Here is a 15592-nt window from a genome sequence, read left to right as displayed (position 1 = left end):
AAGTTGTATTAAAATAAACAGTAATGTCCCCCCAGCCTTTTGATTCAAATGAACAAATGATTTGGTCTTTCTGCTTTAAGTACAAATTAACTTTAATTAACTTTTATTTTATTATTATTACATTTTTTATTTCCTTATTGAAAATCGTATGTGTAATAAAATATATGAATATATGATTAAAACTAATATTGTAATCAGTTTTATACCAAAAGATATTATTATAATATGCATTTTAGTTAAAAAAAAAACCCCCAAATAAAGTAACCTTATCATGTGTCTCCTTTTTTCATTTTATCTTAAATCATTAAATAATAATTGGACTTGCCATAAGTATTAAATACTCTGATGTCATATTGTTACATTCATATACAGGTAAATAAAATGGTAAATAAAAGTAACCTTATCTGATCTCTTCTATCTTCCTACACCAAACCAGATTTTCAATCCTTCTCTTGGACTTTTAAACTCTCCTGCCACCTCGATGACCTCGTTCCCATGGTAACCAAACAAACAGGCCTGCAGGGAGATCTGTTGCCAAGCAAGAGAGACATTTCACTGGGCTGTCCAAAGACTGCCTTAAACACATGACACACTGACCTTACAAGTGGACCATGTTCTTTTCATGATTCGAGTGACGACTATTTCTTTGGTTTCTGTAATAATGTTGTTTTTTTTCTTCAAATATGTGCACTTACTAATTACTTACTGACTTACTAATGCACTGATAAGTATATTAATCCCCGCAGTAAGAAAAGGCTGCTGTACAACCTACTGGAGAATGAGAATGAGACTGTATAACGGCTGCCATCTGCCGGTGATAACAAAAAGCACAACGTCACTATTTAACTTCATTTCCCATCATGCACCTGTGAGCGGCAGCGGAAGCGGGACTTTTTCTTAACAGTTCGGCGCGCTGGAGCGAAGGGGACTGCTTGTGTTTATATTTCGCCGCCACGCACTCTTAAACGGATTTTAACTTTGTCCCCCGTCACTTAACATGCTTACCAAAGGCCTGGTCGCCTCGTTGGCTATTTTTGCCTTTTATACCCCCTAAGTGGCGGCATGAATAGCCGAAGACTGAGGTCTGTCAAAGTCGGGGACTTTAAGAAGAAAGGTAAGCTCTTGTTGTTGTTGTTAGCAAGCTAGCTTAGCTGTCATGTATTTATTAGTGAATATTATTACCCTATATTATAGTACTCCGTCTTATTACCTTAAATTGTGTCACTATGAAGACTGAGATGTTATTGTTGCAAACAGTACGGTATCATAATACTTTAGTTGAAGCATTTTGCGTTAGGATGCTAACTAAGATTTAGCTTTAAAGAACGTAACTTCCTCTGTCTAGCTTATGGTATCTTAATATTTGGTTTAATACCTCTGTAACATTGATCACTGATTCTTGATTTACACGGCACAAAATAACATGAGTAAGTCCAGCATTCTTGCTGAAGTACTGTGCTATTAAAATACTGCAAGACCAAAGGTTAACAGTGGCATCATCGGGAAATCAAAGCGCTTAGTCTCATTTTCATGTGATTTTAAATGACATTTGTAGCACCCGCTATGGGTTGTGGTCAAAATGCTTTGGAAGACATGTTAGCACACATAATACAGATACCCTTAAAGTGTTGTTATCATCAGACAAATGGTTTTAATCCAATTTAAGGGAGGTGAAACTTTGGGGTGTAATAATACCGCTGTGTGGTGCATTTGTCATTTCTATAGTCCTTAACCCTTGTATTATGTTACGGGTCAATTTGACCCGTTTCAGTTTTTGTGTTAATGACCCTAGATGAGGAAAAGTCACAAAATTTCATGAAGAAAAAGAAAGGATAACGAGTACTTTGGTCAACACAAAAACTGAAACGGGTCAAATTGACCCGTAACATAATACAAGGTTAACTAGCATGATTTGTTAACCCTTGTATTATGTTACGGGTCAATTTGACCCGTTTCAGTTTTTGTGTTAATGACCCTAGATGAGGAAAAGTCACAAAATTTCATGAAGAAAAAGAAAGGATAACAAGTACTTTGGTCAACACAAAAACTGAAACGGGTCAAATTGACCCGTAACATAATACAAGGTTAACTGGCATGATTTGTTAACCCTTGTATTATGTTACAAGTGAACTGAATTTGACCCGTTTCAGTTTTTGTGTTAATGACCCTAGATGAGGAAAAGTCACAAAATTTCATGAAGAAAAAGAAAGGATAACGAGTACTTTGGTCAACACAAAAACTGAAACGGGTCAAATTGACCCGTAACATAATACAAGGTTAACTAGCATGATTTGTTAACCCTTGTATTATGTTAAGGGTCAATTTGACCCGTTTCAGTTTTTGTGTTAATGACCCTAGATGAGGAAAAGTCACAAAATTTCATGAAGAAAAAGAAAGGATAACCAGTACTTTGGTCAACACAAAAACTGAAACGGGTCAAATTGACCCGTAACCTAATACAAGGGTTAACTGCATTTGTTGAAATTCCTGTCTTTGCAGTCCCAAGCGATGTACCACCCTCCACCAGCCTGCCCCCTCTGGTGGAAGGTCAGCTCAGATGCTTCCTGCGTGTCACAGTCAGTCAGCTGCTGTGGACGACCCCGAAGCCTCCGCTGGCAACGTTTGTCAGGCTGCGCTGGTGGGGAGAGTCGTCCAACGGCACACACTTCAACCCACGAGATGCTTCTCTCTCCGTGCAAAAAAATATCAAGACCACTGCACGGTTCCCGGTCCGCTGCGGCCCGAAGCAGTTCACCTCATACCTGGCAGGTAAACAAAGATGGCTTTTCACACAGGTTCACACAGTGGATATGTTAATGAATTTGTCTCTCTTGAACAGATATGGGGTCTTTGGTGCTGGAAGTTTTGAATAGACAGGATCATTTGCCCATGGCACGAGCTCAGGTGGCAGAGATCTCCCGCCTGTCTCAGTTACACACCATCAGTGGATTTTACACCCTTGTATCGCCAACCTCCAAGAAACTTGGGGAGTTAGAGGTCAGTGGAACTCCTGCTATCCTTTTGATATTTTTTATTCATTGCTCCTGAAAGCATTCCATGGTCTGGTTCGGCCCCACCCAAGGACCGGTACCAGTGGTTGAAGACCCCTAATTGGTAGAATTGGCTTGCGCTGATGAGTCTTTGCAGCAAATCATCAAATACTCTTCAAATACCAGACGCTATTCCTTATATACGACAACAGAATATTAATAATAATAATAATTTGTCACCAGTCAGATGATATTTAGTGGCAGTCCAAATGTATTAGTGGCGGGGCGCCAACAATAAATAAATAAATGTATGGCGGAACACAAGCTGGATGACAAGAGGGATCACTCTGCATGTGACTGTGCGAACTGGCTCTATGTGAAATGGCCACAAATGAGTGAGCATCTTCTCAACTTTTTTTTTAATTTTTATTTTATTGAAGTGTTTTTTTTTTTTTCTTAACAGAGACAATCTTTGTAGTGTAGTGTCTCTGGGGGTACTTTCCGTTTCCCAGCATGCTTTGCTGTACAGTTTTTGTAAATGGCTGGAAAGCACATGGTTAGAGCTCACATACTCTGCATTATACATTGGTAATGTATTGTCTGTTTTATCCACATATTTCAATGCTGTGTGTCGTTGTTTTGGAATGCTGTGGAAATGGTGACGCCCCTTTCACTAATATTGTATGCTACACTTGAGTACCCTCTAGTGCAGGGGTCGGGAACCTTTTTGAGACCAGATATTTTAAAATGTGTATCTGTGAGAGCCATATACATTTTTTTAAACATTGAATGCAATAAAATGTGTGCATTTTTATGTAAGACCAACAGTTTTAGATATAATGGGCTCTAATTATGTAGACCAGGCACACTACCCCACGCCAATGGGGTGTGGCCAGCACACTTTCGTGAGCAGCGCAGTGTCCAATAATAAATCAAATACTTGTTGCCATTAATACAACTTCTGCTGCTGCATGGTTTTGAACCGTATTCAGTACACATATTTCATTCTTTTGGCCATCTTCGTCAGAAGGCTTGGTTCTGCAGCTTTAGTTAGGTGACTATTTGACTAAAGGAGGAAAGTTTACATTTGACATGTTGACATCTCAATGACCGAGGTAGACTACCGCATTACCCAGTAATAATCGAGTTTTGGTGTTTGACCTGGAAAATATCATCAGTAAAGATGGATATGGTTGGCCGTATTGCAGTAGAATATAGATGGACGAATTAAAATGCATAAGAAAGTTGTTGATTATTTTTAACAGTCATTTCTGTGATGTTTACTTTAAAATGTTAGCAAAAATACATTTTTATTGTGGTAAGAAACGCTTGAGAGCCAGATACAGTCATCAAAAGAGACCTACCTGGCTCCCGAGCCATAGGTTCCCTACCTCTGCTCTAGTGGCTCAAATGTGACATGACACAATGATCTTTGAACAAATGATCTTAATGATAATGTGTTTTTGTTTTTTTTTTAAGGTTGGAATTATCGAATCGAATCGGTCATTAGTTAATATCACAATTATATGTCATGTGTTAGCATGAAAGGCGTAGGCTTTTAACGAGTGATGCTGTGATTAACATCACCGACACTTCTGCTAAACTGTCAGGTTTCCCTTAATTTGGAGCCTCTGGTTGAGGCCCATGAGAGCACCAGCTCTGGTCCAACTGCAGATTTCAGCTCTGAAGTACTTCAGGTGTCCTCGCTGGCTACATCTGCAGAGGCTGCAGCACTGAAAGCGAGCAGTGAGAAAAAATCAGACCAGTTCAGCGAGGGAAACACGTCCAGGTTTATGCTTATTCTTTTAACATTTCTATAATGGAAATATCAACCTCATTTACTGTATATTTCTCCTTCCAGATTGAAAGAGCTCCTGTTTTCCCAACCTGCCCAGGCGGATAAAGATGAGGCAGTAGAGAATGTAAGGCTGGTAGAAAAGAGCCAAATGGCTGTTCATCCTTCCAATCAGGCACCCTGTGGCCAACACAGCAATGACATCCTCTCAGGTATGTTATAACCTCAAGCTTTATTAGCATCTCTGACAAATACACTGTTCTTTTTTCCTCAATTGCTATGGTATGATATGGTTTATTTGTTCAAACATTAAAAAAAATACATACTAAGGAGCATTACATGACCACATTTACCTTATTCAACATGTCCCATAGGAAGAGCTTATGTAATCCTTTTTCTACCGTGGCCGAGGGTCGTGGGGGTGCTGGAGCCTATCCCAGCTGTAGCCTATCCCAGCTGTACACCCTGGACTGGTGGCCAGCCAATCGCAGGTCACATATAGGCAAACAACCATTCACACTCACATTCATACCTATGGACAATTTGGAGTGGCCAATTAACCTAGCATGTTTTTGGAATGTGGGAGGAAACCGGAGTACCCGGAGAAAACCCACGCATGCACGGGGAGAACATGCAAACTCCACACAGAGATGGCCGAGGGGGGAATTGAACCCCGGTCTCCTAGCTGTGTGGCCTACACGCTAACCACTGTGCAGCCACCAATTTTCCATATTTATTCTAAAAAAAAAAAATCTATCTTTCCATCCAAGCAAATAGGAGTCAATAAAAAAAGTAGAAAAATATATAAATAAGTAAGAGATAAAAGAAGATTAAATATTTGAATGAACACTGAAGTAAATAAATCTGACAGAAGCATATGATTCATCAGTTATTCTAGAACGTGGGAGCAAGCTTAGGGATGCCATGGTGGTGTCTGCCTTGAAATGTGACATGGTTTCTGCTCCGGTTCTGAAAGACCTCCAACTGCCTCTGCAGAGGGACAACACCCGACAGCCTCCCTTGTGAGTTTTACAAATAAGGTCCTTTCAAGCTTTCATGGAGACATTGTTACACATCCTTTTGTGTCTTCAGGCCCTCTCCTTCTCTAATGTTCCTTGAAAATATCCTGCCTGCCGATTCATCTCCCAAGCATACAGATGTTGTCCTTGTCACAGACGGCTGTCTTGATAATCCTGCAGAGATGGATCACAGAGCTGTGGATCTCCTTCTTGGGAGGTACTTCAACGCATCCAACATGGCATACTTCTAGCCAGTTTCCTTGATCCGAGGACACGTTCTTTTCAGATTAAAGACACCTTCTCCGCCTCTGTGGAAGGGTGAGGACCGCTTGCTTGAATCTTTTTCCAGTCATAGCGGCGTTGGCGGAGACAGTGAGCTCAGCGACCCTCAATATGATCAGAGCTTGCTGGAGCATTTGTTCTACCAAACACCCGTGAGTCTTTCATAGCCACGTTTGTTCGTACAGTGCTATATATATTTTGTGCTTTCATTTGCGATGCATTTGTTTGTTTTTCCCAGTTGTCAGGTTCAAGACTAGATGACACATCAGTGGACGCTCAAGAGCAGAAAAACAGTTCATCTAAGATCGAGGAACAGTTAAGACAGTCAGGGTCCAGGAGGAGTGACAAGTAAGAGCGAGACTTTGTAGTACCTGATATGACCAGGACTCATTATTGACATTACTGGGACCTTATTTAGTCCAGTTGTGGAGCCTCAGCACTCTCTGGGTCAGGTTGCCGTTCTTCTAAGTCCGGAGCAGCTGACGTTTCTGAGCTTGATGCGACTGGCCAAAGTGAGCATCGACTCCATGAGCGTACCGGCAGACAGCACAACACTCCCAGCCAGAAAGTCCTTGAGCAAAGGGAAAAGTCCTCCACTGCAACGAAACAAAAAATGGTAAGATCCCATACTATTGCTGTATCTTCCAACTATTTTAAATAAATCTTAGACCAAGATACTGGCTCTTTGTTTTTGGTAGCACCTATTTTGTGGAGTATACGTTCCCAAAGACCTCCTCTTCCAGTCAACAAGGTGGAAATGTTGCAGGAGTCATGGAGACGACCAGAGTTGTTTCCAGAGTTGTCACAGAAGGAGGTATGGCCTGTTGGAGGCTTGTTTTCTTAAGATGGGTATCTGACCCACACATTTGTGTATTTTAAGTGGTGAGGTTCCACCAGGACGTCGTGTTTCCTGTGCGCTTCAGTAAAACAGCAATCGAACATTGGTGGGCGACGGATTTCATTTTCAAAATTTACTCCAGAAGAAGTGACCAAAAGAAGGTGAATCTGTGACAATTAGGATTAATGAGATGAGAATATATTTTTACAAGTGCTGTTCATTTTGCAGGTGGTTCTCATTGGACAAGCCACGTACCCACTGCGCCGTCTCCTGCAGAGCAAACAACTCAGCCAGTCTCTCGCTCTCCCAGTGTACAGTAGCGAGGACAAGAGTCAAACACGGGAACTAGGACTTCTCAGGGTAAATAAAATGCCTCCATTGTGCCACTGCTGATTCCAGATCAGCTTAGCACCATGTCATGGTTTTCAGGTGCTGCTAGAACTTTCTACCAACAGCCGGGACTCGTCTGAAACAAGACACCCCTCATTGTCGCACATTGCTCGCAGTTCTCCAAGAGAATCCTCGCATGTCAGCTTTTGTGCAGAAGACCTACCTGCCCGCTCTTCAGACTCCTTCACAGTGAATGTTACAACCCAGCAGCAACACTCTAAATTAGCCACTCCACATCTTGGCACGCCCTCCCCTCGTGCATCTCAGCAGGAGGTGGCGGAAGACTCGGAGGTCTTGCTGCATACACTGCTCATGGTGCCAGATGGAAAGAACTTCAACTGTGGGCCCATGCAAACTGTGAATGTCTACTTGAACTGTAAGCTCTTCTGGTGCGATGAAATGGCGAGGTCTGCGGTCAGCTGGGGGCATGTAAACCCATCCTTTAACTTTTCCCAGGTATGCCCCACAGACCTAACCTCATTTTGCATGACCAGGAATTTGGACCTCATTTTGAAGGAGCCTCTTGTCTGGACTCTTAGGTAACTCCCGTGGCTTTGACTACAAAGTTACTGGAGAGGATGAAGAATAATGTGATGGTCATTGAAGTGTGGCAGAAAACTGGATGCTCCAGAAATGAGAGACTTCTTGGTCTTGTCAAACTACCGCTCCACCAGTTCTACATGTCATTTAGGTATTTAGGTGTTTGTTGGGGGTTTTTGGCGGCTTCATGGAACCGAGCTAACTCTTTCCTCATCCTCTCCAGGGACTACAAGATCGCCCACCTTCTTCTCCAGGCACAGTACCCTGTTTTAGGTGTGGACTGCTACATGCCAGTCATGGACGTGTTCTCGGGTTGTTGCAAAGGAAACCTCAGGGTCACTCTGGCTATGGGCCGCTTCGAGCAGGTGCTCGCTCTGCAGCGCACCAGAGAAGACGAAATCGATTCACCGGGCCACCTCATGAAACCGGTTCATCTGCTCGATCACCAACCTCCGGCACCAGCAAAGGTCGGTGTTCCTGCGTGTATCACTCGATGTTCCAGTTCAGTGTTGTACAGGTAACTTTGAGAGCGTGCTGCTTCTTTACTTGCTTTCTGTTACCTCCTCAGGTGAAGGTGACTCCAGTTCAAGCACAGGCAATGAGAGAGCATGTGTTTTTGATAAGGCTTGAGAAAGTCACCGGGCTTACGCCTCTCCAATCAACTGTGTGGGGTGAGGCTGACTGTTACATTCAGTACAGTTTTCCTTGCCACGAAGGTGCACACGTCGACGCAGACCTGAATGAACAATGTAAGGCATTTTGCGTCTATTTCTCTTCTGTATTATTCTTAACGTGGTATCTCATCTCCAACAGACATCAACCTGAGGCCTTTTCGTACCGCCACCACCCTCTGTGTTCCTGACCCAGCGTTTGGCCACGCAGAGACACACGTGCTCTTTACTCCTGAGGGAGTGCCTGTCCAGAAGTTGCTGCTTAACTCTCTTTCGAGCCAAGGCCTGAGCAGCGGAGGGGGTGTCCATTTCGAAGTGTGGTGCAGGTTTGTAGACATAGGGCAATTTTGTTTTCATTGAGTGGCATATGGGCGGCACGGTGGTCTAGGGGTTAGCGCGCAGACCTCACAGCTAGGAGACCAGGGTTAAATCCCACCCTCGGGCATCTCTGTGTGGAGTTTGCATGTTCTCCCCGTGCATGCGTGGGTTTTCTCCGGGTACTCCGGCTTCCTCCCACATTCCAAAAACATGCTAGGTTAATTGGCGACTCCAAATTGTCCATAGGTATGAATGTGAGTGTGAATGGTTGTTTGTCTATATGTGCCCTGTGATTGGCTGGCGACCAGTCTAGGGTGTACCCCGCCTTACGCCCGAAGACAGCTGGGATAGGCTCCAGCACCCCCCGCGACCCTCGTGAGGAAAAAGCGGTAGAAAATGAATGAATGAATGAATGAGTGGCATATCATAGTTATGGCTGCCATAACTGTGATATGGACTACTTGTGACTGTCAATATATATGCATATTAATATGAATACACTCCCCATGCATTTCATTGTTAGATTTTTCATATTTGAAGAGTTTGGCAACCGTTCCATCCTTTAAACTTGCTCATGTCCTTCCAGATACTACTACCCGAATGTCAGAGAGCAGCTTGTGGCCAAAGGAATTCTCCCTCTGTCCAAATTGTGTGCCATGGTCACCATGCATGGACAGCATCCTGATGAGCCCCAGGTGTTCTCCTTGCCCCTGCTACCTAGGGCAGACAACCCCTCAATGCACCAGCCTCAACCATCTGGTCTGCACAATCCCAGATTATCACTTCGACTCTGATGGGATTATTGAGCATCTAAATGTTGCTACCTTTGCATATATGTTTTGTCAGGCCTACTGGATGTGTGCATCCAGTATAAGTCCCGTCCTGCGAGATCTGATGTGCAGACTGGCAGAGGAGCTGCCTCTATTCAGGTGACACTTGTGGTTCAAGTGCTAAGAGGGTCCAGCTTTCAGACAGCAGCCAGGTACTTCACTGCCATTTTCTTATGCCTCCAAACGTATTCTCATTTCTCATGTTGCTGCTGTGGATTTGTGCCACAGAGTTGTAGCCCAGCAAGACGAAAGGTTCAGTTACTTTGCTGCCGTGGGAGTGAACTCCTACGTGACCATCCAGTTGTCCTTCTTGCCCGAGGAAGAGCAAAGATGCACCCGCCTGGCTGCCAGGACCTTCTGCCCCGAGTATAACCACCACACAGAGGTTTGCTGTGCCGTGCTCCTTCACAAGAGCAGTGGGGAGACCTGTAGTCTGGCTGAGCAGCTGGCAGAAGCGTTTGCTGTCTTCACCGTATGGAATAGAGACAGCCGCAAAGGTTTGATAACACAACATGTCGCTAACAATGTTAGATGTAATCTGTCTTGAGTAGGCTATATTTAGAGTTTCCACAAATATCTTTTTTATTGCAAAAGACCGAGAACACAAGTAGATGGCACGTTTATATAATTCTAAGCTTCAAACTTGATCTTAACTCCACCTTGTGTATTAACCCTGTTTAGAACTTTGTCATATATTTCTTCCAGGCAGTCAATTCAAGCCTGCAGATGTGATATTAGGAACAGTGAAAATCCCCCTGTTTGATCTCCTTCGTAAAACAACAGGTGAGCTCCACTCAACTCTTGGAACTGTGTGTTAGCCCCCCCCCCCCCCCCCCCACTAAAATTTTTAATTGAATTTAATTTTTCAATGTAGGTATTTCTGGCTGGTTTGGCGTCAACACGCCACAGGAATCCACACAAAGTAATCACATGGTGGTCGGAGGCCTTGAGATCTGTGTTGCCTTTGCCCACCACTCAGATCGCGAACGGGTCATTCGGGCCGCTCTGGATTTGGGCTGGGACCCGGCTCAGGTCCATATTGACAATGAATGGCCAAATGATCAAGGAGATTGGGAACACAGCATGAGGAAAATATCCCTGACCTTTTCCATGCCCAGAATTTGGATCCCTGTCCACTGCTTGCTCCTGCCGGGACATGAGACGCTGCAGCGCTCCACATACTGCTACTTCCGCTACAAATTCTATGAGCAGGAGGTCTTCTGCTCGCAGATGAAACACCCGTGTGTCAATAAGGAGGGCAAGCATGACCAGGCCACAGTGACCTTCCAAGGAAGTCGCACTGTTGAGCTGATGAGCTCCCAGCCATTGTTGTGGTACCTTCAAGAGGAGCGGCTGGAGGTTCAAGTGTGGGTTGCTTTCCAGAAGGACAAAAGCCAGCGCCCCTGTGATACAGACCGCCTGGTGGGCTCTGCCTTCATTGATATGTCGTCTCTTGTAAAGACCCACCAGCAGAAGTTGACTCTCAGTGGTATGATGTTATGAACAAGTGTGTAATGTCATTATTTGGTACAGCCATCTTTATTTACTCTTGTTTTTTAGGAGTATATCCACTCTTCAGACGCTCTGCGATGGACCTGCAGGGGGCTGCTCTCAGGGTCCACATCAGCCTGACCTTTGGCTGCGTGCCAACTGCCGAAGACGACCAGGCGGACTCTGACAGCCAGGAGGAGACTTTATTAGAGGCACCAGAGTCAGCATATCATACGCCACTTCCTTCTCCACCCAAAATAACGTGTTCTGAAAGCCTGAACAAGTCCGGCAGAACAACTTCAGATGTCGCTGTACCTCAGCCTGCCAAAATTAGCGAGGAGGAGTCTTTCCCGGTGGATGTTGCGGTGGAGAGGGCCATGAATCTTAATCTGAAAGGTTAGCCTGTGATACCTTGAGATCTAAGTGTGAAGGTGCAGTTCTGTGCTGATCCATATTAGGATTTGTAGGTCTTAGCTTGATCTCCACTGAGTCTGCTTTGTTGTTAGGTTGTCAGCAATCTGAGAACAGTGAAGGGATGCCATGTTGCTGTGTGTCATACGTCACTGCTGACGCTACAGAAGCCGTGTCCACCTCTGTGGTGGCCAACACAAACTGCCCGGCGTGGAACCATCAGCATAAATGCAGGTCAGTGCCATTTTCCAGAAATGACACAGGAGTTCCCAGATACTTTACTCATGTTGTATGTTCAGTGGACCCATTTTGGTTGTTGTTGTTTTTCAGGCTTTCCAAGCAGCTACTCGTTGATCCAGAGCAAAGCCTGGTCTTCAAAGTCTGGCATAAAGGCAACAGAGAAGGCAGGTTTATTGTTTTGTACTTTCAAATGAAAATGCATTTCATTTATTCACTCTTTTTTTTGTCAAAAACAAGAAGTGGAGCAGGTGATTGGATTCGCCTCTGTAGACCTGTCCCCTTTACTGTGTGGGTTCCAATCGGTGTGCGGCTGGTATAACGTCACAGGTTTCAGTGGTCAGTGTCACGGTCAGCTTAAAGTCTCCATCACACCGCTTAAGTGTGTCCAAGACCTTCGCAAGCAGAGAAAAGCTGCCTTTGACAAAGCTGGCCAAAACTCAAGTGTAAGAAGAAAGAAAGCCAGTCCTTCTTTAGAACAGACTGTACGTCCATATTAATAACATGTTTCCCTCCCAGGTATTTTCTAATGCTGCATCTTGCAGTTACCAGACCACAGCCACATACAACAGCTTTCCTTCCCACATCAGCCGATACCCCGAGCAACACATCTCATCACCTGATAACATGGGCACACTACTTTCCAAAACGTATGTATAACACCATGATGCATTCAATTTACAGTTTAACACAATGACAAAACGATGCTGTCTCATCCCCAGTGAGGGCGACCGTCACCACGAGCACATGCAGAAAGTGCGTCTTCATCATCAGAGTCTTCAGGAACAAAATGCAGAACTCTGCAGCAGCAACAGCAGCACCAGTGGCGTCATCAACCCCTCTAGCTCTGTGCTCTTTTTAACACTCAGGTAGCCAGGCGCAATGTCACTTCTCTCTGCTCTTGTTTCCAAGAGTCACAATAAATGTACTCTAGCTTCTTCACCCAGGAAGAATCTGAGCGAGCTGGCCAACATCCAGAGATATTTCAGCAGTAAGATTGTGGGTCCTGCTTTGTCGCCCACTAGGGAAGGGAATTGTCTTCACGAGGAAGATGCTCCTAAGGACCATGAGCTGCATCTTACGTCCCAACAAGTCCACCATGGTGAGTGTCTAACAGTGGACGATATTATTGCCCTGGTCGAAATGTGGCTTGTGACTGAAAACCTTCTATCCGTGCATTAAAATGCATGTGTACTCAAAATTAGGATGATGAAAAATGATGAAAAAATTATAGATGATGATTGCGGTGAACTGGTTCCAGACACCACTATGATGAAGACAAAGTAGGATTCCCTACTTATAATAGAATGTTTTCATAGTTTCAGCATAGAAAACCTGTTTATGACCTTAAGATATGTAACATTATTAGGGCCCTGTAGACATTAAATCAAACTTTGACACTCCTTTTACCCAATATAGTAGACATAATAATAAAATAAGCAATATAATACATCGTCTGAATGCCTTAGATTTGTATTTTAGTTCATTTGGCCATTTCTATGCTTGGAAATGCATAATGTATGCAAAAAAAAGTTGTACATATGCTTAAATATGCATATGTTTTGACAAATAATAGTCTGTTTTAAATAGGGATCTGTTTTTTTTTTCGGGCCGATGCTGATTTTTTTCCCATCATCCTTAGCCGATGGCTGATTTTGCTTGGGCCGATACTGTTTTTGATCCCTCAATTTACATAAAAAAAATGACAATGATAACAAATATTTATTGAAATGTAAACACTGAACACAGTAGGATTCAGCTTTCTTAGATATACATTTAAACAGCATTATCAACTTTAAAAGGAATAAATATTCAACCATGTGCAAAACATTTCTGTCGAAGTTTAAGTTTTATCTAGCATCGATGTGATGACTGCTCCTCCGCAGTGAGACGCACACCCCCCCATTCAGCAGCATTCCTGGTTTTCAGACCGACAAACTAAACTATATTTTCAAGCACGTATATTGCATGCACTTGGCGTGTTACTTTCCAGGACCCTCAGCTAAAATGCAAATAATGGTTGCACCCATAACAAGCGATTACAATCACAGGCATGCAGTATACAGTATTGTACATACAAAAAGTGCAGTTACACAACATTATGTCTTGTTAAAGCATCTTTCTCCCGGAAAATGTTGAGTGACTTGACATGTGAGACAGGGACCTCTTTTGAATTCATAGCTTTACTATTCAAAAAGGAGAAAATACATTTGTGGGGAATATGCCGGGATCTACTGTATCCATTTGTTCACAAACTCCTTGGTCTTGAAGGTCAACACCGAACAGCGACTTCCTCCGTCCACCATAGCAACTCAACGTCTTCCCCCACCAAAGAGAAAAACACTCTCACCGTCTCCCAGATCATCTCCAGTGCATGCAATGCGGACCTTGTTTCAGACCGTGTACCCCAGGAAGAAGCAGAAGACACGGCCTGTGAAGAATGGAAATCACGGTACAGGATTGAGGAGGAGGAGGATGAAGCGGAAGATTATGATGAATTTGTGGTGAAGCCGAGGCATTTGAATGAGGTGACCACTTTGACTGATAAGACGAGTCCTTGGAATAGTTTCCTGTCGGACTCTGTTCCGGTTTCACCTGAAAACCCAGAAGCAGAACACATCCAGGTTAACAAGGACGAAAGTCACATCCAAAGTCAGGACGCCAGCAGAAAACACACAAGAAAGGAGAGTCTACGCCAACCGGGTGACTGTTTTGACAACTCATCAGAAGAGGCATCAGACTCTGAGAGCGAGGAGGATGTGACCCTGCAAGCTGGCGATGCCACTAACATGGAGGGTGATGCTGGGTCACCCCTCACGACTGTGCACGCCGATGACCCCAAACACAAAGTGTATCCTTGACAATTATTTGCTCCTAGACACATATAGCATTCCACCATCGTCTCCTTTTGTTTAACTCTCTTCGCCTAAAGCTCGGTACCTAACTTTTTCCTGCCTTCACATCAACTGGAAGCCTCTCTGAAGGTCGTACGCTTAGCGCCGTCCTTCTGTCATCCCTCCAGCGACCTGGTAAGTGTTACTGTGAATTAGTGTGAAACCATTTAAGAGCAGGGCGGCGGTCATAACAAATAAGACATGCACAACAGGCAAGACGAGTGAAAGGGCTTAAATAATGAGTTGGCAAACATAATCTGTTGGCATGCCAGGCTTTGTGTTTGTGTGTGCGTTCCAGAATACATTACCAGTTAAAAGAGAACGCCTGCTAAACACCATTTCAAGTCTTGTGTCCACAGCTTTGACAAATCATGTCAAAGGTTGGATATCTTGTTGGACTATTTCGCACTATGATAGAATGAAGGTCTGCAGGTCTTTTTGTTTTTTTGGTAACGCCCCCGACCTGATAATGAACTCCATCAAGTCAACTAACAGATGACTTGAACTTGCACTGAATATAGGTTCTATTTACATACAGTATTTAAAGCTGAGATGTGAGGGTGAAGCGCAAAGACTGCAATTAAAACTGCGCTTCACTAACCGCAATGCAATTCTTGCTTTACTCTTGCAGGACTGCCGCAATGCACCGCACATTCCTCGCAGGGGGCCTCGGCGGTGTCCCGACATGTCGCCTACGTCCATAAAGCGAGAGACGGAAAGATTTGCTCGAATAATTGCCACTCACTTTGATGATGACGATGATTAGTAGGATAAGTGTGATTATTTAATGTTAATTCATAAGCATGTACAGGGATTCTTTGCTCTTCTGTAAAACAAGTGGAATATTTTGTATTTTTTATAAATAAATATTTTTAGTCAATTCAAT

At 43.7% G+C, this 15592-nt stretch overlaps 1 protein-coding gene across 2 annotated transcripts; it reads left to right on the top strand.

Annotated features, from left to right (window-relative positions):
- The first annotated feature begins 912 nt into the window (after window positions 1–912).
- c2cd3 (C2 domain containing 3 centriole elongation regulator) lies at window positions 913–15586 on the top strand. 2 transcript variants are annotated; one of them, XM_058081054.1, is made up of 33 exons: window positions 913–1114; window positions 2500–2769; window positions 2840–2997; window positions 4601–4779; window positions 4852–4997; window positions 5675–5807; window positions 5878–6021; window positions 6091–6238; window positions 6325–6434; window positions 6505–6702; window positions 6785–6900; window positions 6967–7085; window positions 7153–7284; window positions 7354–7770; window positions 7854–8005; window positions 8078–8321; window positions 8423–8603; window positions 8668–8851; window positions 9430–9602; window positions 9690–9825; window positions 9902–10170; window positions 10379–10456; window positions 10548–11162; window positions 11234–11560; window positions 11671–11809; window positions 11906–11979; window positions 12053–12258; window positions 12332–12462; window positions 12535–12681; window positions 12838–12914; window positions 14084–14663; window positions 14745–14841; window positions 15338–15586. In XM_058081054.1, exons 1-33 carry the CDS (start codon window positions 1063–1065, stop codon window positions 15470–15472), a joined length of 6267 nt encoding a protein of 2088 aa, XP_057937037.1. In that variant the 5' UTR covers window positions 913–1062; the 3' UTR covers window positions 15473–15586. The 2 variants fall into 2 exon arrangements, with proteins under 2 accessions (XP_057937037.1, XP_057937036.1); XM_058081053.1 differs by having other exon boundaries at window positions 12760–12914.
- Window positions 15587–15592: the final 6 nt, after the last annotated feature.

The sequence above is a fragment of the Doryrhamphus excisus genome, chromosome 8 (genome assembly GCF_030265055.1).
Source record: "Doryrhamphus excisus isolate RoL2022-K1 chromosome 8, RoL_Dexc_1.0, whole genome shotgun sequence".
NCBI lineage: Eukaryota > Metazoa > Chordata > Actinopteri > Syngnathiformes > Syngnathidae > Doryrhamphus > Doryrhamphus excisus.
This window is presented reverse-complemented; position numbering and strand designations above follow the sequence as displayed.